Below are 27,828 nucleotides of genomic sequence, written 5' to 3' on the forward strand. Positions count from 1 at the left end.
GCCTGCTCCGGTGGCACGCGCTCGTCCTCTTTCTTTTTTCCAGTATTCGACGAGGGTAGGTTACAATCTCCTACTTTCTTTGGCTCACTATTCATAGGGGTATACCTGTGGGTACTTGGCTTCAGCAGATGGGTAGACCCTCCTTGTGTATGCGTTGTCAGCTTGCAGAGGAATCTAGTAAGCATTGTTTATGGAGCTGCCCCAGCTCTAGAGTAATATGGACATATATCTTCAGGTTGTTCTCATATGTTACATCCGAGTCCTTTCTGATGACATGGGGCGTTGCCCTCTGGGGGAGAGGATCTGGAGCCTTTTCCCTCTATGAGTCAAAGCCAGGAGACCACGGTTTCTTCATGCAGCGTCGTAAGAGACGGGGTCCCACAGATGTTAGCATCATGGAGCTGCAGGATTTACTTTTGGTACCTATACCAGCTTAGGATTCCAGGCCTACTTCACCTGCAGGGTCAGCCTGGGAGGTGATTTCTAGCATTACCCTATGGCGGATATGGTGCTCGTGATGTTCTTTTGTCCTTGGGGGCCATTTATGCACGGAGGCTGACACTCGCTTCCATTTGGGCGGCGATTATCTTCACTCTCAGGAGTCAGTGGGAGTGGTGTACAGGCACCTCTTTGGCAGCTCGTGGGAGACTTTTATCCTTCATGAGGACATGGGACTGCTCATTATTTTTTCATTTGACCCCTTTTGGGATGTCGTGGCATTTTAGACCACCACCATGGCTTTTTTGCCACATTGTTGGGGCTAGGGATAGAGTACTTTCTCTCCCACCTGTTGTATGATTCGTTTTGAATGGTATTATATCACCTTTTATATAAAGAGAGAGAGGGGGATGGTAGAGAGAGGGGGGGTAAGGGGAGGGGGAGGGGGGAGGGGGAGAGAAAGAGAGAAAGAAAGAAAGAAAGAAATTTTATTAAAGGTCCATGGAAGGCCATACATGGCCTATGGGACACAAAATCATCCGAAAGGAAAATACATCATCAACGATGCGCCAACTAGGTGGCCTCATCGTAATACAGCTAAGATGCCAAAAATGGCTACAAAAATCCTAGATACAAAATGAAATGAAATAGAGTACCAAGAGAGAGAGAGTGTAAGAGAGAGAGAGAGAGTGTAAGAGAGAGAGAGTGTGTTAGAGAGAGAGAGAGAGTGAGAAAGAGAAGGAGATTGAGAGAGAAAGAGAGAGAGAGAGAGAGAGAGAGAGAGAGAGAGAGAGAGAGAGGGGGGGGAGGGAAAGAGAGAGATAGAGAGAGACAGGGGGAGGGATAAAGAGTGAAAGGGGGAGGTGGTGGAAATGGGAGGGGGAGGGAGAAGCGGGAGGGGGAGATGGAGGGGGAGGGGGGAGGGGGAGATGGAGGGGGGAGGGGGAGGGGGTGGTGGAGATGGAGGAGGGAGGGAAAGAGAGAGAGAGAGAAAGGGGGAGGGAAAGAGGGAGGGGGAGGGAGAGATGGATATGGAGGGGGGAGGGGGTGGTGAAGATGGAGGGGGGAGGGGGTGGGGGTGGTGGAAATGGAGGGGGAAGGGGGAGGGGGAGATGGAGGGGGGAGGGGGAGGGGGTGGTGGAGATGGAGGAGGGAGGGAAAGAGAGAGAGAGAGAGAGAGGGGGAGGGAAAGGGGGAGGGGGAGATGGAGATGTAGGGGGGAGGGGGAGGGGGTGGTGGATATGGAAGGGGGAGGGGGAGGTGGAGATGGAGGGGGAGGGGGGAGGGGGAGGTGGAAACAGAGGGGGGAGGGGGAGCGGGAGGTGGAGATGGAGGGGGGAGGGGGAGGGGAAGGTGGAAATGGAGGGGGAAGGGGGAAGGGGTGGTGGAGATGGAGGGGGAGGGGGGAGGGGGAGGTGGAAATGGAGGGGGGAGGCGGAAGGGGGAGGGGGAGATGGAGGGGGGAGGGGGAGGGGGTGGTGGAGATGGAGGGAGGAGGGGGTGGGGGTGGTGGAAATGGAGGTGGAAGGGGGAAGGGGTGGTGGAGATGGAGGGGGAGGGGGGAGGGGGAGGGGATAGGGAGGGGGAGGTGGAGATAGAGGGGGAGGGGGGAGGGGAAAAATGGAGGAGGGAGGGGGAGGTGGAAATGGAGGGGGGGAGGGGAGGGGTGGTGCAGATGGGAGGGGGAAAAAAAAAGAGAGCAAAAAACTTGACGGACGGAAATCGAAAAGGAGGGAGAAGTGGTCACCTGAACGCTCTCCAAGTCTTTCTCGATGTAACGGGATTGTTGTGGAACAATGGACGGTGGGTGGATGGCTAGGTTATCGCTGCGAGATGGGCTTGAAGTCACTTACAATGTGAAGATGGGAGTAAGGTGGTGGTCGATGGAGAGGGAGGAGCGTCTTGCGTGGGGCTCGGAATGAAGAAGAGAATGGATGCAAAAAGTGAAAGATGAAGTATGAGGGGGTGGAGTTGGTTTTTATAGGATTTGAGTTTAGGTTAAGGGTTTAACCCTAAACTCTTCCCGAGCCATAACTCTTTATGGATAGCTCGGTTTGCTTTTCTGAAAAAAGGTAAAATGATCGAAATTGCAAGCTCTATGTATTCGTGTCCACTACCTAGTCTGATTGTATATCATGTGGCTTCTATTTAAGAAATAAAGAAAATTTCTTAAGGTAGCAATCCAAGGTTTATGCTTGGGGTAGATATGTTTGGCTAGAAATGGAAAAAAAAATTTTACTCTCCTTGCCCTTGAGTGTTATTTTCGTGAAAGTTCGAAGTAGTTTGTTTTCTACACATACTTGCGTATGTTTACTCTTACTTGAGATGCTAGCCTCCCCGGCAACGACGCCAAATGTTGACTCTTTTCTACTGCTTTTGTAGGAAGAGCTGGGTTTTCTATGTTTGCAAGGTTCCGAGGCTTTTTGTCACATACAGATATATTGAGATTGTCGGTTGTAGTATATATGGAGTTTAGGACCTCGAGTCGTGTTCTGGTGAGAGATGTAGGCTTAAGTGTGGTACGCAAACAAAGTGCATGCATGTGTAAAAGGAACGTAAATCATCTGTGTTGAGGTAATGAAGGCTTTCGCCTTCATTGGGGGTTGTAGGGTTTAGGAGGAGTTTAAGGGTTAGAAGGAGGTTCCAGGGTTAGAAGGAGTCCAGGGTTAGAAGGAGGATCCAAGGTTCAGAAGGAGGTTCCACGGTTTAGAAGAAGTTCCAGGGTTTAGAAGGGGGTTCTAGGGTTTAGAAGGAGATTCCAGGGTTTAGAAGGAGGTTCCAGGGTTTAGAAGGAGGTTCCAAGGTTCAGGGTAGAGTACATGGTGGAGAACTCGTCTCCCTCATAGATCATGGAGTTTTAAGGGTTGAGGAACAAAGGGTTTAGGGGGAGCATAGGAGTGGGAGAGGAAGAAGGTGTAAGAGCATGGGGGAAAGAAGAGAGAGGAGGGAGGAGGAGGATAGAGGAGGAGGAGAGAGGAGGAGGAGGAGGAGGAGGAGAAGGGAGGAGGAGAAAAGAGGAGGAGGAGGGAGGAGGAGAGGGAGAGGATGGGTTGCAAGGTTGGAGGAGAGGGGAGGAGGAGTTGCAAGGTTAGGACATGCTTTTGGACGTGGAGTGCAAGGAAGCATGGACACTTGAGACAAATGCTTGGAATACCAAAGTAGAGTCAACACAATGCCCCAAAGAGTGTGGGCTTCATTCCATTATGGGGTATTTATACAACTTGGAGAGCTTCTCTCTCTGCATGTAACACAAAGTTGTATCACAAAGTTGTAACACAAAGTTGTATCACAAGGTTGTAACACAAAGTTGTAACACAAAGTTATATCACAAAGTTGTAACACAAAGTTGTATCACAAAGTTATAACACATTCTCTTTCTACATGTAGAAGTTGTAACACAAAGTTGTATCACATTTTCTTTCTACATAAGTTCATGTTGGCACAGAGTCAACACTAGGTGACTTGGGTTTTTCGACACATAGATGATAGAGGGTGTGATGACAGCTCCTTATTCCCATAAAGGGCTTCTCCTACCCCATTCTCCACAACAACCTACAATAGTGGCCTAGGTTCCCTGGCCTAGAAGATACGGCTATAAAGGGAGTTAGTCATCTCCAAGATCTCTTGGCATGTAGTATACAACCAGCCTTTTCTTCTCATAGGCATCGAAGCTACATCCTGAAGATGCAAGACATGGAATGGAAAGGAAAGCAAGACTAGGAAAGCAAATGGAAATGAAATAATGCTAGAAAGAAATGTACAACCAAGCAAAATACTTACATAATGAAGAAAGGCCTTGAGGCTTGATCATTTGACATGAGAAAGGACAACGCCTTTATAGGATAGGCACACACACTCTAAGTGTCAAATGTAAATGGGATAAGTCCCATAGTGACACGTGGCACTCTAGGATATAAAGTAGTATAGTACTACTCTAGAACACACTAAAAATCACTCCATTTCCTAACACTCCCTCATGGAGGAAAGATGAGGGGCTACAAGAATCGAACTAAGAACAAAACATGACAGTCATCAAAAGCTGTGCATGCCAATCTACAACTAGACATGGCTCCCACACAATCTCAGAGGCAAGTGAGCATGGCTCAGAGGCTAGTAAGCATAACATAGAAATCTCATCTAGCATGGATCAGAGGCTGATCATGCATGGATGTATGATCAACTCAAAGGTCTAGGAGACCAATGCACCAACAAATAGACCTATCAAAGCCAAAACATATGGCTCCCACACTGCATCCCCTCCTGGCTCCAAAGACTAATGAGGAACATGGAGCCACAAATAGAAAAGAAATACATCATTTTAGGAGGACTATCCAAGGCAGAGTACCTTTATTGACTCAACACACATGATTTATTGCATTCATTTTTGGGAAACACCCCCAGGGCAGAGTACCCAAATATATCATGCTTTAGAAAGCAGAATCATGATCTCCATCATCCTCTAGATGCGGGAGACAAATAGTAAGAGCATGATCCTGTGTCGCAGCTGGTCATCTTCGTCTTCATCAACACTAGTGGCATATGCCACCCAACTGGCATGATCCTTCGAATGTTGTTGAGCAAGCTTCTGGAAGCACTTGTCCTCCATATGACCGAGCTTGTTGCAGTAAGTGCACTTGAATGGCTTGAATGTCTTTCCTCGTGCTGGTGGAGTCGATGGCCCAAGTCTCCATTTGCTGGAGGCAAGAGCCTGTGTAGTATTCGATGAGTACGATGGAGATTCTTTGTTGCGGCAATTCTTTTCAAGCAAAAGAGACACCATATCTTCAAATGTAGTCGATGCAATGCAAAGTACTTCAAGGGCATTCTCAAAGAGAGAAATCCCTTCCATACTTGTCATGAGGACAACCATTTTATCCTCGTCATCCGGGCAACACTTCAAGTTGGAGAGTTGTTGAACTAAAGATTGAATTTTTGCTATATGTGCACTCAAGGTATCAGACTCTTCCATTTTCAGCTTATAAAATTGCATTTTCAGAAATACCTTGGAGTTGGTGATCTTGTTACCAAATATATTCTCGAGGCATGCCTAAATCTCCTTTGCCTTGGACTTGAAGTCGATGTGATGAATCAATGAATTGGAGAAGGAATTCCTCCAAGGGAAATGAGGGAGAGAGGCTTCATCAATCTCCTCAATCTCTTACCTCAACCTCTTGAAAGATAGCCTAGCTCTGATACCATATGAAGATGCAAGACATGGAATTAGAAGGAAAGCAAGACTAGGAAAGCATAATGGAAATAAAATAATGCTAGAAAGAAATGTACAATCAAGCAAAGTACTTACATGATCAAGAAAGGCTTGAGGCTTGATCATTTGACATGAGAAAGTACAATGCCTTTATAGTATAGGCACACACACTCTAAGTGTCAAATGTATATGGGATAAGTCCCTTAGTGACACGTGGCACTCGAGGATATAAAGTAGTATAGTACTACTCTAGAACACACTAAAAATCACTCAAATTGACTCCATTTCCTAACACATCTTGCTTATCTAGGCCCAATATCTAGGAAAATTATAATGTTCTCTTATCACCTTGTTGTTTCCACCTAGCCTAGGAAGAGCAATAGGAGTACCTGGCCTCCGTTGCATATACCTCTAACCTAGCACATTCATGTTGGTCTACCAACCATAATGAATATGGTTGCTGCTTCCAATGTTTGCTCTCTCTCTCTCTCTCTCTCTCTCTCTCTCTCTCTCTCTCTCTCAGGGATGGAGGGTACTACGCATATAATCTTGCATTTCTGTGCTACTCCTTGGAATGGCCTGTGTTGTCCACTGAACCCAGTCCTTTTGGGGAGGGGCATCATCACGTGTCCAAATCTATGTAGTAGTCTCTCTCACATCCTCGTAATGTAAAGGTAATCTTGGATCCTCACTTCTAGCTATGGCAACCTTTGTTAAGGTGGCTGCATTGCAATACATCATGAGAAAAATAGTCGTGGTGGTTTGGCCACTATGATGGCTGCTCCTTTTTGCGTTGCCCAATCTTCAGCATGAAAGTGATTCAAACTCTCTAGCAACTCATCATGTATGCACTAGTGAAAGGTGTTGCCCTTGTAATCTCTAATGGACATTAGCTCCCATTAAGGATGAACTTATAGTGAATGATTATCAAGCCATGCGTGTGCTTTAGTCCCTCCACCCTTTGGACTATTTGGTCTAGTGGTTGGAAGTGTTGCAAAATATAAAATATAATTTAAAAACATGAACGGGAAGTATTTCAATCTTTACTATGCTTTGGTTGATCTAGAGGAAAATTTATTGTAAAAAATAAATGTCGAGTATCTATTGTTTATTTCTTATGCTTTTTCTTCTAGTTACACCAGGCATGAAGAAAAAGGGTTAGTAAGGACAGTTGATGGAACACTCTCATTGACGGTGTTTTATATCAGAATAGGTTCTTTCATTGTCCATTGATGCAAAGGAGGTCCATTATGTGATGTGGCACTGTCATGAAGGAGTTTGTGACGGACATAATGCAGCATCTAGAATATCCTTTTATGCATGATATTACTTGCCTGCCCTATTGTCAATCCTATGAATTTTGTCAATTGCATTGTAAGAAGTGCTTTTCTAGAGAAACTTCATCCAACGTCTCGATTCACCCCTTCCAAAATGGAGAAATGGACTTTGTCGGGTCCTTATTTGTAACATCTCACAAGACGAATTGTGAGGGGTGATTTTTGACAAAAACTCACAAAGTTGAGAGCAACCATGAAGATAGTCACCAAACATGGGTCTCAATTTGTGAATGATGTTATTTCTTGATGAAATAAATGTGTATCAATCACCGTACCTTCCACTACCTAGTATCCATCTAGCAAAGGCCAAGCAGCACGTGGTGAATGGGTATTGTACAAATCAATTGGTAATATTTTTTGGGAAGTATTGCGAGCTGCTAGAGAAGGAATACCCCACCCCCTCTCACATAGATGGTGAACTCTTGGATGTGTCACCCTCAACCATTAAAATTACCTAAACGCCAACTTGAACATGGCATTGTCTAGGCGTAAGGCCAACAATGTGTTGCACTACTACCCTATTTTTATAGTTTTGGAATAGCTCGCTAGACTTCTTGTTTGCCCTTGGATGAAACAAAAACTATAATGGCCATGGGTGTTGAGGATCCTACCATGCGAGTAACATAAGGGGTAGCGAGGGCATAGGAGTAGAAGCAATGAGCTTGGATGAGGGAGAAGGACAACAAATTGAGAATTTTCTCTGTAACAAATAAACTTGGCTAGATTCATTTGAACTGTAAGATGACATAAGGTCTGATCAAACTTGGTTTTTCTTATGTAGAATAAATGAGGATGGTTCATTGCAACCTACGACGTGGCAAATTCAATTCCAGATTGAAAGTGTGAGACAATCTGGACTTTACAAGTTGCGCATTGCTTTGGCATCAGCTAACTTTGCCGCTATTCAGGTAATTTGTTTCTTGATCCATAAAGGATACTTTTTTGGGTGAATTTGAGATGCCTGGGTGCAATGGTATGCCATTGTTGCATATACTACTTTCATTAAAAAAGATAAAAACTGTTCACATGATTTCATGTAATATTTTCAGTATTTTATTTGCTTTGCTATGTTATGATGACATCAATGAATGGGTTTAATAATGATCAAGAAAGTGAAAGCATCAATGAAAGGTTTGAATGCTGACCAGCAACGTATTGGTCACAATGGGAAAGATCTCTTTAGAACTACAACTTTTCAACTGCTTTAGTCCCAACAAAGATTTATTGTATGATTCTTATTTAGTCAAAAAATAAGCTGATAGGTAGGACTCGCATAAGGCCTTAAGCAAAACAAGTGTACAGTGTTCCAACTTCTCTCCAAGTGTGAAAATTTGAGGAGCTCTCATACTAAGGCCTTCCTAAAATAGATCGAGTTAAAGGGACTTTGTGAAGATATATGCCACATTGTATGATGTGGAATAGTAAGTGAGGTCCATGCTGCCATCCTGAATCCGCTTTCTCTTGGAATATGAAGCCAAAGTGACCAAATGTGTGTTCTAGTGTGAGTTCTAGTCTAGTGTGTCCTATGGATGCCACGTGTCATATTGGGAGTTATCCCATATGCATAGATGTTCATATGTGTGTGTGTGATCTTATATAAGAGTTGTACTTGTCTAGTGTCATATTAAAAAAATCGAGTATCAAGCTACAAGCTCTTTGGTCTACATGTGAGTACTTTCATTTTTATTCATTGCTCTAGTCATTTCATTTCCATTTCATTATGTCTCTATTTGAGTATCACTTCCTCTCTCCCCTAGTCTACTCTCTCTCTCTCTCTCTCTCTCTCTCTTTCTTTCTCTCTCGGATGATTTTGTGTCCCATAGGCCATGTATGGCCTTCCGTGGACCTTTAATAAAATTTCTTTCTTTCTTTCTTTCTTTCTTTCTTTCTCTCCTTTCCGTTCAGTTTGTGTATGGTTTGCTCTCTCTCTCTCTCTCTCTCTCTCTCTCCCTCACCCGCTCAGCCCCCCGCTCAGCCTCTCCGCCTCAGCCCCCCCCCTCACCCCGCTCAGCCCCTCCGCTCAGCCTCTCCGCCTCAGCCTCGCCGCCTCAGCCTCTCCGCCTCAGCCCTCACCCGCTCCGCTCAGCCTCTCCGCCTTAGCCCTCACCTGCTCAGCCTCTCTCTCTCTCAGCCCCTCCGCTCAGCCTCTCCGCCTCAGCCCTCACCGCCTCCGATCAGCCTCTCCGCCTCAGCCCTCACCCGCTCAGCCTCTCTCTCTCTCAGCCCCTCCGCTCAGCCTCTCCGCCTCAGCCCTCACCCGCTCAGCCTCTCTCTCTCTCAGCCCTCCGCTCACCTCCCCCTCACTCAGCCTCTCCGCCTCAACCACCCCTCACCTGCTCAGCCTCTCTCTCTCTCTCTCTCTCTCTCTCTCAGCGGTATTACGATGAGGCCACCTAGTTGGCGCATCGTTGATGATGTATTTTCCTTTCGGATGATTTTGTGTCCCATAGGCCATGTATGGCCTTCCGTGGACCTTTAATAAAATTTCTTTCTTTCTTTCTTTCTCTCTCTCTCTCTCTCTCTCTCTCTCTCATCGCGCATTTTTTGAAAATCTCCTCTATCTCTCTCATCGCGCACTCTCTCTCTTTCTCTCTCTCTCTCTCTCTCTCTCTCTCTCTCTCTCTCTCATCGCGCATTGGCAGCGCTCGCCATCTCCCGCTTTTCAATGTTGCCAGTTTCTTTCTTTCTTTCTTTCTCTCTCTCTCTCTCATCGCGCATTGGCAGCGCTCGCCATCTCCCGCTTTTCAATGTTGCCAGTTTCCCGTAATTAAACATGGCCGACACCGTCGAGCATGTTACAGAAGCAGCAACAGCAGCAACATCAATGGCCACCACGACCGATATGCTGCACTATAGTAGAAGAGGACTTGCATCTTCTTCAAAGGACAGCGCAGTGCCCGCACTTGCCGCACTCCCAGTCGCAGGTACACCGGTTTCAGCTCCCACTATCTCATCTTCCGCCCAGCGCAGTGCCCGCACTTGCCGCACTCCCAGTCGCAGGTACACCGGTTTCAGCTCCATTATCTCATCTTCCCGCCCATAGCTACTTTGTACCCGCAGTTTTTTTCACCCCTCCCCTCTCAGGTTCCTTCTTCTCCTACCCCTTCTCCACCCTTTTTGCTCTCCCTCTCACAGCCCTCTGTCACCTCTTCCCCTTTGTTGCCTATTTTACCTACTTTGCCAGAGGCTCCCTCCTCCTCATCCTCTCTACAGACTTTACCCATCCCCTCCTCTCCATCCCTGGTACCCGCTTTCTCTCCCCTTTCCAGCCTTCTCCTTCATCCCCGCTACCCACCTTACCGGTTTCCCCCCTTTCTCCCTCTCTTTCTCCTTCCATGCCTTGCACTGTTTGCCCTTGCCGCCACATCCTACCAGAGCTTCAGCACTTTGAGACCCACCTCCGAGCTGCCCTTCAGATGCTTCACAGGAAGGACGAGGCCATTGCTCTACTTACAGCTCAGGTTGCATCTCTTGCTGATCGAGTGACACAGCAGGATCAGGAGATCTTGTCTATTAGGACAGATCTTCAGGTCTTACAGGCGACTCATAGGACTCTTGCTGGAGAGATTCATGGACACACAGAGCGAGTGCAGCAGATCGAGACTCGCGTTCAGCACATAGACACATCTCCCACTACAGCAGTAGCAGCGGTTGAGGAGCGTTTGACCTCCCTTCAGACAGACGTCCAGAGAGCCACAGAGTGGGTGGATGTCGTCCGTCGTCAGCCATCACAGCCTCAGAGATCGACTGTATCAGCTACATTGGCCGAGTCACAGCAGAGGGCCACAAAGGCCCTCAACATTTGCATTCGTGGTATCTTGCCCTCGGCGACAGAGTCCACGATGACACAGGCTGTGACCTTTGTCTCTCAGACATTGGGAGTACAGGATCATGGCATAGTAGGAGCATATAGAGTCGGGAGGGATCGTACTAGAGAGCAGCCCCTCATTATCAGATTCAGAGATGCCCAGGCATGTCTAGCTGCCCTCAGGAGGAGAGGGACACTCAGAGACCACCCACAGATTTCCATGGACGAGGATCTGACTCAGATACAGGTTGAGGAGCGCAAGGCGCTCATGCCTCAGAGAGATGCAGCCCGAGCTCAGGGCAAGTGGGCAGTGATCAGGGATGGCAGACTCATCACAGGAACCTTGAGGCGTGCTCCCACAGTGCTTAGAGATGGCAGACCAGCAGATATAGCCCCACCTCCACCTCCTGCTCCGACCGCTTGACGGGACAGGGCCCATGGAACACACCACCCGTCAGATAGTCTATGCATCGCTGTATGGAATTGCAATGGTTCTTTTACAGCACAGCCAGGCAATCTACGGGGGCATTCTTGGGAGAGATATCATCTTTTTCACGAAGACACACGAGAGTCCAGAGAGACCTTTGCCACGAGTGACAGGGTATACATGGAGATCTGCCTTCAGGCAGCACACTCAGACATTTGGAGTGAGAGGATCTGGAGGAGTGGCCATTTTGTACAGAAAGCATCTCGATCGGATCATCACAGTGGAGAGAGCGGATTCACATGCCCGATTCTTGTGGGTACGCATCCACCGCAGAGCCCCTCAGCGAGATCTTTTTATTGCAGTTTGCTACTTCCCCCCGGCGCAGTCGATCTATTCTTCCCACTGGACCAGGCTAGTCCATATTTGAGGATCTCTCAGCGGACATTGCAGATTTTTTACATCGCGGAGAAGTCATCCTTTTAGGAGACTTCAACGCGAGGACCTCAGACAGACAGGCCCTCACTTATGACTTCATGGAGGATCCGGTCATACTCCCAGCATTTCATGATGATAGCCTCTGTCGGACTTCATCAGACTGCACAGTACAGCCCACAGATCAGGGACGTCAGTTACTGGAGCTCCTCACCTCGCACAATATGGTCATTTGTAACAGCTTGTCCACATTCTCTTCTGCTTCTGGGCGTGGTACTAGTGTGATCGACTACAACATAGGTCCCCCGACTCTAGTCCCTTCCATCCATAGCCTTACTGTTAGCCCCTTCATGCCCTCTGCCGACCATGCACTCATCCACTTTACTTTGACTCATGTCTCCCATGACCCACCCCCCCCTCGTTATCATGACCGCCAACCCTATTATGAGGTTCATTTCGACCACCAGTTCGATGATGTATATAGCCGGAACCTCAGCCGCCTACTCCGTCCTCATCTAGTAGATGCTTTACCATCCACGCAGGACCGGTGGGAACTTATACATACTTCACTCGTTTCTGCCGCTCACATGTCGTTCCCTACCACATGTCATTCGTCTAATCTCCCACTGGTTGGTCTTGTTCCTTGCAACGGTTGGTATGACGAGGAGTGTAAGGAACTCCGCAGGAAACTTCACCTTGAGACCAAGGAGAAGTCTCCCCTCCTTGCCGAAACCAAGAGAGACTACAAGTGGTTGGTTAGGCGCAAGAAACGCCAATTTCTAGCCCGGAATGAGGAGGAGCTGAGAAGCTTGCTTTTCAGCTGTGACTCCAAGGAATTCTGGAGAAAATTCCTCCGCTCGAAGTCTCAGAGCCCCCTCACAGATCCATGTGTCTGGTCTGCATACACTTCAGCTCTATACGATGTTCCAAATCAGCCAGCCATCGATTTATCCCATTCCCCTAGGCCAGCTTCATCTAGTATCTTCACACCAGAGAGTGTCCGTGCAGTAGTCCACCGATTGAAGAACGGGAGAGCTAAGGATCATGATGGATTGCAAGCGGAGTATGTAATCCATGGGATTGATGCCTTAGATTTTGTTCTTTCCCGTCTCTTCAATGAGTCTGTTTGTACAGGCCTACCACAGTCCTGGTTAGGCAATACCATAGTACCTATCCACAAGTCGGGGGACCCTATGGAGCCATCGAATTACAGGACCATCATGATTGGCACGTTATGGCCAAGATCTATGCATCAGTTTTGGAAAGCCGTATAAATGACCATGCCGAGACGACAGGACTCAAAGCCAGAGGGCAAGCTGGATTTCGCAGGGATCATTCGACACTTGACCACATCCTCACACTCAGGGCACTGGTAGAGGAGGCGAAGTCACGAAGGCAACGGCTTTATTGTTGCTTCGTGGACTTCAGGAAGGCATTTGACACAGTTCCGCGATTCAGATTGTTTCAGAGGATTTGCCAGATGGGCTTCAGTGGAGAGATACAGTGGGCTATCATGGCTTTGTATGAGAGGGTCACTGGTCGGCGGGTTCGGACACGTGAGGGGCTCTCAGAGGAGGTATGCAGCACGATTGGGGTGAAGCAGGGTTGCCCGCTCTCTCCTACTCTCTTTGGATTATATATTGATCAGCTAGAGATGTTTGTACAGATGACAGGCGGTGTGGGCTCTACTCTCTCAGGATCCTCCATTCCTATCCTCCTGTATGCGGACGATGTGGTTCTCATTTCCTCTACTGCTCAGGGCCTCCAGGCACATATTGAGGCCTCCACAGGTTTTGCCAGGACAGGGGGTTGACCGTAAACCTTGGCAAGACCAAGGTTATGGTTTTCAACACCTCTGATCGTATTTACAGCACGGATGAGTTTTGCTTCACTTATGACGGACAGCCCATCGAGCTTGTTAGAGAGTACACTTATTTGGGGGCAGTTTTCAGGGACCGGTCTTCACCATGACATATGCAGCACGAGATAGGATTAGTAAAGGGTATGCTTTGTTGGCTCATCTTGAGCGTCAGTGTTTTCAGTCCCACTTTCAACATCCCGATACGAAATCCTTGCTTTTTAATACATTGGTGAGACCAGCTGCGATGTATGCAGCTCCTTTCTGGGCAGGAGACCTCGGCGCTGCAAATTGGAGACGAGTAGAGAGGTTACAGATCATCATGTTCTCTCGGCTCATCAGGGCCAAGGCTACAGTTCCGCACGAGATCATGCTAGCAGAGTTTGGAGCTACTCCCCTTGCATTGGATGCAGTGTTTCAGTCGGTCATGTATTTGCACAGGGTTAGGGAGTTTGGAGACTCAGCAACAGGCAGAGCTCGGTTGCCATGGTTAGCACTTGCATCTTCTATGGAGTTGGCACGACCGATACTGCTGGTACTTCAGACTCACTAGGTGGCTCACATCTCTTGGACTAGACATGGATAGACTGCCTCCCTTCCGATACAGCATAGATGCCCCTCATCTCGAGTTGACTCGCCACGAGCTTAGCCAGGTCACGAGAGCAGACTTGCTGCAGCTTCATACGTATCGCACTTGGATTTATCCCATGCAGCTTCCGACGAAGATGGCCACATATCGTGACCACTTCCTTCGGATCTCAGAGGATGGATTTGTCATTCCACCAGGCTATACAGGTATCCACATGTCCCACTCACTGAGGATTGCCCTTGGCCAGCTTAGAGTCTCTTCGCATCAGGCTCGAGATAGAGGCTGGTAGGATGCGACGCATGGAGGATGGACGGCGACCAGGCCGAGAGACCAGGATCTGCCCTTGTTGCACCATGGGAGAGGTGGAGTCAGAGGAGCACTTCATTTGCAGATGCCCGCTATATTATGAGCTCAGAGGTAGATTCCACTGTCTCTTCACGGATGGCTTTGGACCTCTCTCACGAGTGATGGACTACGAGGATCAGCATTGCCTAGCTCTTTATGTCAGGGAGGCCACTATGCTTCGACGAGACTACCTCAGAGACCATCAGCACAGACCGGAGCGTGATAGAGCCCAGCCTGATAGAGCCTAGGCACACGCTATACCAGAGGACAGAGACCAGGAGGAGCACGAGGAGGTCAGAGCTCACACAGGACACATGCCTCCACCCTGTGGATGTACATATGAGATGGTTTGTAGACGCCGCAGGATCTTGTTACATAGGGGACGTACTCGCCGCTTCATCTCCAGACGATCCAGGATGATGGCAGCTTTTCGGAGGAGACTTACTCATGGAGATCTCGCCCCACCAGCCGCTCACCTCACCTTTGCTCAGATTTGTACTCTCATAGCAGGAGGCAGAGTCGATGGACAGGATTTCTAGTATTATTTTGGTTCTCAGACTCCGTGACACCTGGACTTGTATCTTTGCATTGGCATATTGTACTCATCCCCCCATTTTGCACCTAGGGGCGGTTTCCTTGCATCTAGTTTACTTTGTATTTAGGCTCAGATTTGACATTATGTACTTTCACTTGCATTATATTGCGTAGCACTTAGATGATATTCGACGATGCCTCTTCTTTGTGGCATGTTGATTTTGTGCTATCTTGTATGCAGAGTTCTTGATGTCCCATGGGCCCATTTTGGCCTTTAGTGGACAATAATACACTTTCTTTCTTTCTTTCTTTCTCTCTCTCTCTCTTCACCATGTTCCTTCATATGGTGTCAGAGCCTCCCTTCCTACCTTCCCCTTCTTCTTGCTCTATCTAGAGGATGAGAGAAGCCCGCAAATGGAAGCTTCCCTCTCCTCTAAGGTAGAGCCTCCCTTCCCTTAGCCTCGCCATGGTTCCTCGCCATCAAGTACTCCGGTGTCCTAGTGATTGCTCCTGGTCCTCATTTGTGAGTTCAACTCACTCCTGCATCAGTTCATGGTTCTCCCTCAACATTGGCGGACATTCCTCGTCAGTTCGTCGCCAAAAACTTGTTTTAGAGTATTCTAGCGGCTGTTTTTTGACCTTTTGAGGTCCGATTTTGACGTTTTTTGACATTTTGGCACTGCCCAAACATAAACAACCCTGTCTCGCACCATTTCAATAATTTTTTTTTTTTTGATTTTTTGTTCAGACGTCCATACGGACCTCTGCAGGCGAATGCGCGACAGTGCTAGGAGTTGTACAACTTGTCAGAAGGCGATTCTGAGCAGTTTTAGGCTACTTTTTGGCATTTTTTGCTCAGATTTGGACTCCTGCCAGTGATTTGAGCTTCCCAAGCTTACCCACAAGTCATTTCGACTCTATCAACACTCCGGTACATTGACTTGAGGCTTCTGACAGCGGGGAATACTCTTTTCACACATCGTCATCTCCTACAGTACATTTTCGCTCCTTTTTTCAAACCTCTTCTATGCATTCGGTGACTCTCTAATTGGCACATTGAGAGTCATGATGTGATCTCCCTTGGTAGCTGCTCCTATGGTCTTCATCGACACATCTTCCGAGGCATCCTCGACATGAGCATCTTCGACACATCATCGACGAGTAGGATGTGCACACTTTAGTGCGGCAACTACTTCGGGCACATGGGTTCTCTGCCCTTGCTATGCATAAAATGAATGAAATATATCTTTACTATTTTCTTGTTTGAGTCAAGGGTAGTCTGCCCTAGGTTGTCTCCCAAAATGAATGCAAATAAATCATGTGTGTTGAGTCAAAGGTTCTTTGCCAAGAAAGGCAGCACAGTAGGGCTCGAGCTGCTCCTCTCCCCGTGAGGACCTGCCCCCCCCCCCTCCCCCTCTCTCAGCCAGCCCCCTCCCTCTCCCTCACCCTCGCTACCCCCCCTCTCCCTCCCCTCTCTGCTTCTCTCCCTCCCCTCCCCCCCCTCCCTCCTCCCTCTCTCCCCTTTCTCCTCCCCCGCCCCCTTCCCTGCTCTCCCTCTTCCCCGCCCTCCCTCCCCCCCCCCCGCTGCCCCTAACCTGCCCCTTCCCCCGGTCTCCCTCTCCCCCCCCGCTGCCCCTACCCCTTCCCCCACCCCGTTCTCCTTCCCCGCCCCCTCCCACGCCCTCCCTCTCCCCCCCCCCGCTGCCCCTCCCCCACCCCCTTCTCCTCCCCCGCCCACTCCCCCGCCCTCCCTCTCCCCCCTCCCCCGTTGCCCCTTACTCTGCTCTCCCCCCCCCTCCCCCGCTCTACCCCGCCCCCTCCTCTGCTCTCCCCTGCTCTCCCCTGCTCTCCCACCCTCTAACCCGCCCCCTCCCTCCCTCCTATCCCCCACCCTCTTCTCCTCTTCCCCGCCCACACTCTCCCTCTCCGCTTGTAACCTCCCCCTCCCTCGCCCCCTTCCTATCTCCTTCCCTTCCCCGCTCTCCTACCCTCTCCTTTCTCCTTCTTCCTGTGCCCGTGTTCGAGGGCAGTAGTTTCATGGACGGAGCTTTTTCAGTCTTGGAATCGGCCTTTTCACTTCGATTGGCAAATGGATCCCCATTCAGCTAATCTCCGTCCACTTCCATCGGCCGCGAGAACCGTCATTTTTTCAAAAGACAAGTTGCAGCAGCTGAAGAAAGATGTGGAGTTAGAGGGCTCTACATCACTTTTTGCCCGCATCTTTGGGTCACACCCTTCCAAATCACAGGCTAGAGACTGGAGGCTGGCGGCATTACCAGGAGATATGGCCTTATACCTCAAGGATATTCGACTCTTGGGACGTGGATTCTTTCAAGTGATTTTCGACTCCCACGAGTCCACAGCCCTTGTTCTCAAAGCTAATCCCCTGGCTTTGGGTTCGAGGAGGATCTTTCTTTTACCCTACACCTTGGGATTCGATCTGGGATTCGATCCGGTCGAGGAGGACAGGCAGGTCACATTACTATTCATTAGATTTCTTGGTCTTCCTCAGGTCTACTATCGACTGCTTGCCACTATCAGAGCCACATTCGGAGTGGTCATTCGGAGTGGTCACTGAGATCCCCACCCTTCATGGCATGCCTTTTTCCTCGGTAGAGGCAGTCAATGCAGATGGGGTGCCTCATGTTAGGGTCCGGAGTGGTCACTGAGATCCCCACCCTTCATGGCATGCCTTCTTCCTCGCACATCATGCTTCAGCATCCAGACGGCTCTCTCTTTCGACAAAGAGTCGAGATTTCATGTAGACAGTACAGTGCATGATTTGCAAGACCCTTGGGCACTTTGCTAGAGACTGCCCAAGGAAGAGAAAAAAACCCAAGAGGTCTTCTGGTGCGGCTCCTTCACATACTACCCCGACTGCACCTCCTCAGCACCCTGGAGCAGCAGGGCGCCCTGCTTCGTGCACCCCAGGACCACCAGAGGCAGTAGAGCACCCAATGCCCACGGCACACCTAGTACTATGGTGGAGAGCCATCAGAGCTGCTCCCTTACCGCAGGAGGAGACCTTTGATCCTGTTCAGACAGACACCTTCCACACTCTAGAGGTGGATGTTGCTTCAGCCCGAGACACTACAGTTCCACATCAGGAGGGGCCTTTAGATGCACTAGCCCCAGTCACCTTGGTTGCTGACCACGAGGGGGCTACAAGCACTTCTTCCCTGCAGATTGTTCCTGCCACAGTCAGGACGACCGAGAAAGTGCAAGCACAGATGAGGACTCTAGATTCCTCTTCAGCCCAGCCACGGGCCTCCTCAGCACCCCAGCTCCAATTCTGCTGATAGAGGCATGGCAGGTCCTTCTCCTCCATCTTCCACGAGTGCAGGTCTTCTTCGCACTCCTCGGCGAGACTTGCTTTCATTTGAAACCCTTACCCTCTTTTCTTGAGCTCTCACACTCCTCTAAATCCATGTCGTAGATCCTTGCCAACTAACCTTACATCTCAAGTGATCATAGATCAAGGGTTGTTTTATAATTGTTGCTCAACATATGTGAGTCTTATATCATGTAAAGTCCCCCAAGAGTTGTGTTATATAATGTTCTAAAAAATGACCCAAAAAATCAAGTCCCCAGAACTCAGCCCAAGAAAAGCTCGCAAAAAAATGAAAAAGCTCGCAAAAAATAAACACCCGGCCATCGTCAATCAAGGTATGAAGGGTGACTTGAACACAGGAGGCTCCGTCCGACCAAAATGCTGCTAGGAAGGGCTAGGAAAAGAAGGAAGGAGGATAGAAAAAGAAGAAGGAAGAGTAGGGGGGGGCTGAGGGAGGGGAGTGTGAGGGCTAAGGGGAGAAAGGGGGCAGCAAGGAGGGAGAGGGAGAGGGTGTTTGGAAGGTAGGGCGGAGAGGGAAGGGGGAGTAGGGGATGGGATAGGCGGAGGGGCTAGGGAGTGAGGGCGGGGAGAGGAGAGGGTAGGCGGAGAGGGAGGGAGGGCTCGGGAGAGAGGTCAGAGAGGCTAGGGGGGAGGCAAAGGGGCTAGGGAGAGAGGGCAGAGAGGCTAGGGGTAGGCGGATAGGCTAGGGAGTGGGGTGGAGAGGAGGGGGTAGGCGGAGAGAGGGCCGTACAGCCGTACGGCTAAGGAGGAGGGCAGCGAGGCTGAGAGGAGAGGGAGCAGGGCTGAGAGAGGAGAGGTAGCAGGGCCGAGAGAGCAGAGGGAGTAGGGCTGAGAGGAGGTACAGGAGGGAGCGGAGAGGGCTAGTAGAGGGGAGAGGAGAGGGGTACGGTTGAGGAGAGGGAGTGGAGCAGCACAGGTCGGGGAGGAGCAACAGCCCAAGGAAGCACCAGTCCCTTTTGGCACTCTTAATTTGCAGAAACCCTTGATTGCAATCTTCATCCCAAGAGAAAATTATGCCATCTTTCAATAGCATGGTCATTGGACGTGTCAAGGCAGCGTACTGATCTCAATAAAGCATCGATGTTGAGGAAGATGAAGATGACTCGCACCTACCTTGTGGAGCTCCCACGCTGAGCTCCAGGAGCTGTTGCCGCTGCCCCGCAATCTCTGCCCTTCCGGAGCCCCTTCGCCTCCCCCCCGCCTCCTCCTCTGCCTCCCCTCGTCGGCTCTGCCCCTTCGCCTTCTTTGCCACCCGAGCACTCCCCGACCCCCTTCCACCATCTCCTCCGCCTCCCTACTTTCCTCCGCCGGCTCTCCTCCCCCGCCTGCTCTCCAGCTCCCGTGCCACTTCTTCCACCTCCTCCTGCCTTCTCTTCTTTCTCCCGTCTCCATCCCCTCTTCCGTCTTCCATTGTCCCCCCCGCTCCTTCCACTACCCCCCACCACCTTCTCGTCTTCCTTGCCTCCCCCCCCCGTCCTCTCCCCCCGTCTCTTTGCCTCCTCTTCCCTGCCATCCCCCATTGCTCCTCTTCCTTCTTCCGCCTCTAGTCCACGCCATAAAATTATATACAATGGGGTGGGAAAAGAGTGTAAGGATGTCCATATCATTGTCGAGGACCACCCTGCCGCCCTCTAGTAGTGACCGGTAACCAAAACTAACACTAACTTACCTAATCGCCCCTTTTTTATCTTCTTCCTCCCTATAGCGGGAGCATTTGTGCTTGTTCAGGTGAAAGAAAATCTTGGTGGTGACCCTTGGTCTGGCCATAGGGACTCTACCCTCAAATCCCATAGCCATTTAGATTCTTCTTTCCCCAGCCGACAAGCAATAGGTACAGCAGATAGTTCAGTCCCTCTAGGACAAGGAGATCGTGGGAAGAATTGTGGGACCCCCTCCAATAAGGAGACAGGTTATAGTAGAAGCTAGTTGTACCGACTGGGAGCATAAGCTCACAACTGTGTTATGGGCCTACAGAACCTCCTACAAAGTGGCCACGCATTGTACCCCCTTTAGCCTAGCCTTCGGGGTGGAGGCGGTGATGCCGATGGAGTATGTGCTTGGCACTAGAGGGTGACCACATCCAGGAGGTCACCGTCTATGGAAGAGGCGTATTCCTCATCCAGCTGAGCTCCCCCGACACCGCCTCGACACTCATAGAGCAGAGCCCCATCCTCTTTGGTCTGCATTTGCTGTACCTCTTTCCTTGGTACCATGGATTTATAGTAGAGGGCATGGACATGACACACCATGTTCCTTGTTTTCCAGTTATGCTCCGCTTCCCAAGGCTCCCAAAGGAGTATCGAGCCATCCTTCCCTCCATTGGTCGGGCATTTGACACCGGTCTCAAGTCTTTGCTAGATTCAGCCGCTTCAATGTTAGTAGATGACAAGGTCCCTAGGATAAGACTGGTGGTCGAGAGCCCAGAGTCCCTCCCATAGTTGATCCTCCACTCGAAGGGGGCACACTTCGCCAACGAGTGGACATTTCTGGGTTACCAGCCTAGTATCTTCGTGCAGACAGATGGGTCACCTAGACAGAGATTCGCCCCCGCGGCCAAGACCACGAGACCCTCCTCCCCCACCCCCGTAGAGCAGGCAGAGTCAGCAGACCAGAGTATAGCACCCCCCAGATAGGAGCAACAGGAGTCTCAGATCCCCTGGGTAACTCCCTCAGAAGGAGATTGGACCCGGGTTAAAAATAAAAAGTTTTTGTTGCCCCAAACATTTTCTTATCCTCCTTAAGTTTGACATGTCCTCCATGGAATCCCATATCTGACAATAACTTCTTAGTTTCTGCAATGCACCGTGCGGACACTTCTTGTGAAATTAAATTCCAATTATAAACAAGATGCAAATATAACAACTTATCAACAAGTACGCGCAGTTCTGCAGGTAAAGTACATATGTGTACTCTCTCAAGTGGGATGGGCAAGATGGGATCCCACTTTGGATCCTTCTTGTCATGATTGGGAGCTTGCGTTTGGCTGCAAGATAGAATGCCATTCTCCCATTGTAAGCCAGCCTTTTGCTTACGTTGTGAACACATGCAATAAAGGCATGTGTTCATTGCATTTGCCCCTGTATCACAACCATGCAAGCACTTGAGGGTTTTCGAATCACCAGCAAGATGCCATTCAACTTGAAAGGTTCCATGGCCATCGACTGTCAATGTTTGCCCTTCCTCTTGTCTTCGGATGGTCGATGGGATTCCTGTTCTATCTAGAACCCACTTCAGTGTCTCATGGCACTCTTTTAGAGTCTTAAATGTTGCAAGCCACCATATATCTTTCTCTGATTGCACTGAGAAATCTTGCTCTACTTCTTCATCCCCTTGAACAAAGGCCAAGGCTTTATTCATAATGCAGATGCTGATTCTCTCTAACTCGTGTTCTTTCACCAATTGAGCTTCATCCATTTTGATGACAAATATGAGCTTTCCATTGCAATCTATACAACAAAAGAGATTGGACCCGGCTAGACATAGAGAGAGAGAGACAAGGCTTTTCGAGAGGCACCTGAGAAGCAGTAGCAGCAGGAGCCCTTACGTGGAGATCCACCTCCCCCAGCAAAAGGGGTCACTGCCCCAGGAGCTCCTGACGTTGCGATGGCAGAAGCTGTGCATGTTAGCCCATTAGCGGCAGTTGAGGAGGAGCAAGTCTAGAGCCTCGAAGAGCTTGATCAACAAGGGGGGCCTGTGGCTGCCCCTACTCCCCCTCGCTCCCCTCCCCCTCCAGATCCTGCTCCCTCTCCACTACCCCCCCTCCCTCCTGGTTTCCCCCTGCCCCCTCCCCTCCCCTTGTCCCTCCTGCTATGATCACCCTCACCACCTGTGCCCCTCCCTCCATCTCCCTCTCTCCCCCTTCCCCTTCCCCCTCTGCCCCCGCCTCCACCTCCTCAACAGGTTCTCCAGTCTCCCACCCCTCCCTTGCCTTGACACCCCTGCCAGCAGGCAAGGGTAAGACAACGTCCCCTTCTGCTTTCTCACTGCAGTATCTCATCCAATCGGGGAGGGAGACAGAGGGAAGGGGCTCCGCCTCTCGATCAGCAGCTTCCAACCTTCAGCCTGGGTGTCCCTTACCGTGGGACTTCTGGAGATTGGGACCCTGTAATTATCTGGAGATTACGAACTCTTACCCTCTACCCTCGGAGGTAATGCTTGTGGTCTTGCAGCACTGGAAAGGGGGTTCGATCAGCGTAGTGGGCTCCCAAACACACCCAATTTGGGGATTCCAGTTCGCATCCATAGGGTATGAGAAGTGGTCCCTAGTGGTGTTTGATGCTATTAGGGAGATTAGATTTCACGCATGATGGACGAGTGGATGGGGCCACAAGAACTGGACCTTTGACACGCCCATGGTGTTGAGGTGAATTTTCAGCTGGGCTTCACGTGAGAGAAGCTGATGTGTGGTTTGGCGGTAGGAGTTATTAGATTATCGCTTGAGGCAAAGGTTGATCATGCATTCTACTGGCCACTCTAGAAGTGTGCAGAGTCATTCAGGGTGGAAGTCTCCTTCACGATGAAGTGGGCACGGAATATTGGCATTGAGCCAGTGTCCACCTTAGTACGTCGACGTACAAACACGGTCTACTCGCCCTCCAAACCCTCGGCAAAGTCACATAAGGTAGTCTTTCTAAAACCGGCACCCACTCACAGGAGAGCCTTGTTTTCTGCATCCCCGTCCTCATGAGTTGGACCCTAGTGAGTTGGAACAACATGTACGGGCTCCACGACCATACTCGTAGTCAACCGCAGTACCTGATCCTTCGGCAAGAGTTGCAGAGGGCAGCAGACAGTGGACAACCTTTTGATTCAGAAGCATATGTTCTCAGCATCAGACATCAGACAATGACACCACCTCCTCCCAGGGAGAGGTCCGAAGGTGTGGCCCCCTGCAGTAGGGACGGAGCGGAGGGTCTACATATCACTCTGACAGACAATGGCTCCAGAGGTCTATGATCAGGGCAAGCTTATCCCAAGACGGGCAGTTTGGATGGGAGAGTCCAGGTTTGGGATCTTGAATGTGTATGCCCCAGCGTCACCGTTCGCTCTTTTGGAGGAGGCTTTTAGAGTGTCTTCCAGATATAGATTCTTGGATTGTTGGAGGGGACTTCAACAACTTGGAGTTTGGGGAGGACAAGCAGGGCGGCGCCTCCTTTTCTGAGATGCCAGTAGCAGCAGCAAAGTGGAGCACCTGGGAGCAGTTCATTTTCATGATCAGTGGCAAAGACCTGTGGGTGAGAGTAGCATTTCAGCAGGATACCTGCTGGTAGCCTCTTCTCTTTCAGACAGAGGAGACATGATGGACTGCTTGAGAGGCTAGACCGCTTCTACATTGGGGACTAGGCACTACATAGAGGTGGCTCTACCGGGATTTTGGCAAGTACCACAATGTCAGACCACTCTCCAGTAGTACTTCACTTAGAGTAGCCCCGCAGGGGTCTTTCCCAAAAGGGGGTTCGCATTCCAGAGGACCTCCTATAGGACGACGGGATTCAGTAGGTCATGAAATGGATTTGGCAGCAGTCAGAGATGGCACCGTGCGAGGGTTGGGCTTCGTGGGTGGCTGATGTGATCTAGAGGAGCAGTGAGGAGTTGCAGGCTTATGCCCTTAGACGGAGGAGGACTCTTCAGGAGCGCGAGCGGACAGTGAGGAGAGACCTCGCCTCCATAGAGAGGCTCAGGGAGTAGGACCCATGATCTCAGTGGCTTAGGGACAAGTTTGAGAGCGCTCGGCGCCTTGAGCTTTAGGACACGGAGATTCGACTGGCTGAGTTATCCTATCACTCTTCCCTAGCCCAATGGGTATAGCAAGGGGAGAGGATGGCGAAGCAATTTTTTCAAACCATTGGGCCCCAATCGACAGGCACGTAGCTGCAGCGTCTCCGAGATCCATAGGGCATCATGCACACTGACCCGTAGGAGATTTTAGACCCGAGATGTACTTTCCCTTGAGCTTTGCTCTTGGAGTCTCTTTCATACTTAATAGAAGTCTTCTCTTTGAAAAAAAAAAGTTATATACCTCACTACTTTAATGGAACATCTATTCAAGATGTGTATAGCTATCAATATAGCTTCATCTCAAAAAAAAAAGCCAAAAGTTGACCCTTGAACATGCATCTGACCATTTCTAAAGTAACAAATGGAGAAAGGTTGTGAACATAAGTGAGCAAAAAGTGGTCACACAGAAACTCCAATAGAATTCTCAATGAAAATGAAGTACAAGTACTTGGTATATATAGTACCCAAGTACTACACACCAAAATAGACTAAGTCCTAGTCTATCCTACACCACCATATCATTCTATATGTCTACAAACCCCCCCTCAATGATACGGATGAAGTAGTACCACGGTTGCACAAATTCATCCATGTGTGGATATAATTTTAAGCTCAAGTATATCATTTTTTTGAGCTGTATATCACAAGTGCATTGATGCACGAGACCTTTTGTTGCAAGAAACTGTTGAAATCCTGTGACATATACTCTCTCCCTCTATTGCTATGCGGAGAGTTTGGACTTCAAACCTTGATTGATTCTCAACCAATTCAAGAAAATCAAAAAAGTGTGGAGATACCCATGCATACCTAGAATAATCACGAATGGAAGTCACAAAATAGTTGTACTTTCCAATTGAGAGCACAACTGGACCCACCACATCATTGTGTACGACCTGCAAGTTTTGAACACGTCTAACCAGTCAATCTTTAGGGAAGGACTTCCTATGAAGTTTCCCAAGAATACATCCTCGCATACATGCCTAATTGGATGTTCCATGTGTGTTAAGCTGCCAAAATTTATTTGGCCAAAGCTTGCATGCCATAACTTGTCTTGTTGCATGGAAGGTGTCAAAGCTTTTGTCACAACTGCATGATCTGACAGTTTATCGTAAGTGTCCAGCTTGAGAAGCTCACTTTCCAATGTTCTCGATGCGACAATTTTATGTATTGAGTGGGATCCTTGATCAAACATTTATGCTCATAGGACTCCACTATAAGACCAAGTTTTTCTATAGTTGAACCTAAAGGAAAATTCTTTTGAGAAATTGGAACATACAAGGCACCTTTTATACTCCTTTCCTCATCTTTGCTCTATCATCTTAGAGAAGTAAAACAGTGTATGAAAATCTTGCTACTTTCCTTCCCTTTCACACGATCATGCGATGATGAAAGTGTGAGCAAGTCAAGGAGTAAATAAGAAAAATGTGTATCTCATAATAAACCAATAACCACTAAAGATACAAGAGAAATTGGGGTCATCTAGGAAACCTTTTAAAGGTGAAGATATGGCCTACAGTACCATACCATTGTAAATGTCCCTATGATTCCCCCCTATATGGTTAAAGTACACATGGAATCATCTCAGCAATACCTAGTAAAATTTGAAGTACCACGGTTGCAAAAATTCATCCCAAAGGGATATAACAACCAATGGGAGTAACCCAAGCTACAGGAGTACAAATCAAAACTGTCGGTTTAGTACCCCCCATTGACGTTTTTGTCATATTCAAATCCCAAAGACTTCTTAAACGAACAATTAGTTGCAGCAGGTGGCCTCTTTTCTCTTGTTGAAAAGTCTACTTAATAGTCTTAAAGTTCTATCATCGAGTGACATGTTGAGCAAGAATCTATAGAAGAAAGTTCCAAATAAAAGTGCGGCTGTACAGAATTTTGCACCCACTATTACCACATGCTCTGCCAAGCACTAAATTAAAAACAACTGTAAAAAAGATATTTTTTGTAGCTCCATAAAATTATAGCAATGCAAAGTAATGTGTATTCCACAATTAACCAACAGCAATTGCAAATACACGAGAGAGTTGGGTTATATACAAAACTCTTGAAAAATCAAACCTAAAATTGACTAGTCTACATTTAAAATGTTCTATAGATGAGGATAGAAAGGGAAAGATAGGAGCAGTGATAAATTAGGGTCAAAATGGGATAAGATGAATGCAATAAGGTCATTGAAAAGAGGAGGCTTGAGACATATAAGTCAGTCATTAGTTTTGTTCAATTAATGTAAAAAACAGGTGTGTCAAATCCTTTTGCTGATATAATATAAACCCACAATTCTCACCAAAAATCCGTGTCTTGCTTGCAAAAGTTTGTAATGGGAAAAACTTGAATGGAGGCATAGTTTTAATACTCTTGTCGTACATTGATACCCTTGCAGGTCAGATTCAATGATCCAAATCTTAAATTACCACACTTTGACACAATGCAATTTGGGAAAGATAATGCAATTGCAAGGCATGGGATCCATGGACTGTATTATTCCTTTGACATCAATGTCCTTCCTGAGTGGTTACAAGAGGGACCAAACATACTTTTTCTTACTCAAAGAAAGACTTCAAACTATTTCATGGGAGTTATGTATGATTACTTGCGTTTGGAGGAACCTGCAGCTTGAGAATGCTGGGAAAGGCATGACAGTCAATAATCTGAGTAACTGCATATGGAGTAACTGCACTGGATACAGATTTTATGATTTGGAATGTCTGAAATTGGAAAAACAGTGTTCTTTTTTTCCCTGTCCTTATCCATCTGATAAAGCTTTAAATTATGACAGATACTTTATCCATGTCATGAATTTACCTCTGTTGTATGTTTTCCATCTTTCCAATTCCCTGGGATCTTGGTTCCCCCCCCCCCCCCCCCCCAAGATCCACATTGAATGGATCAATTCTTTGATGGGGACAGATTCTTTGTAGTGCAGGTTACAACGATAGTCATATGTATGATGGTAAAGCACATTTCAGATACAGCTGGAAGTTTAAAAAGACATGAATTGAATCTTAAGCTATGTATATATGTGACAGATAGAATGAATTTGTCACTATTTAGCTGTTAAGAAGGAAATCTTCCTAGCATTTCATGAGCGCTTATGGGAGATGATAAAATTATGACTCCAAGTTCCATTATAATCTTCCATCTTCAATGCATGGACATAAAAGAATGAGAATTGCAAAACTATATCTCTTTCAATCTTCCTCCTGCTTATTGACCTTTTGACTTTGGATGTGAATTAAATTTTGATTTTGCATGGATGTGAATTTATTATATGCTAAGAACGCACAAATACACACACCTGCACATGGCACATACATGCATACAACCCCCCAACACATGCGCATGCACATGCCCATGTGCGTTCAAAAAAAGACACACATGGAGAGAGAGAGAGAGAGAGATGTCCTCGGGAGGCCTTATGGGCCTATGGGACAAAGTGCAAAATGTTAAAATGGCTTACAACATTTGGATAGACCAGAGAGTTGAGCAGTGCACATGGCATCTCAGCTCGGAATTATTATAGCATAACTTCTACATTCCAAATAATACCCTGAAATCGGTCTGAATAACATCAGTTTAAGACTGAGAGTCTTTGGGTCTAGGTTTGAAGTCTCGAATGAGTGCCTGCCCATCTTGATAAACTGCGCATTTGCCCTCTTTGCATGCTTCCTTCACTTTGGTAAGATCATTTATTTGAGCTGACGGAATGAGC

General features: G+C 48.3%; 1 protein-coding gene across 1 annotated transcript in view; it reads left to right on the top strand.

Moving 5' to 3' along the window:
- LOC147885427 (uncharacterized) overlaps positions 1-26,800 on the top strand; it is a 382,071-nt gene extending 355,271 nt beyond the window's left edge. The window contains exons 15-16 of the mRNA XM_087396736.1: positions 7,763-7,889; positions 26,500-26,800. Coding sequence (XP_087252862.1) covers positions 7,763-7,889; positions 26,500-26,736 — 364 coding nt within the window. The 3' untranslated portion in view covers positions 26,737-26,800. The remainder of the gene's footprint in view (positions 1-7,762; positions 7,890-26,499) is intronic.
- The last annotated feature ends 1,028 nt before the right edge of the window (positions 26,801-27,828 follow it).

Source organism: Dipteris shenzhenensis, chromosome 25 (genome assembly GCF_047967505.1).
Source record: "Dipteris shenzhenensis isolate YYH24624 ecotype China chromosome 25, Dip_SZ_1.0, whole genome shotgun sequence".
NCBI classification, from domain to species: Eukaryota; Viridiplantae; Streptophyta; class Polypodiopsida; order Gleicheniales; family Dipteridaceae; genus Dipteris; species Dipteris shenzhenensis.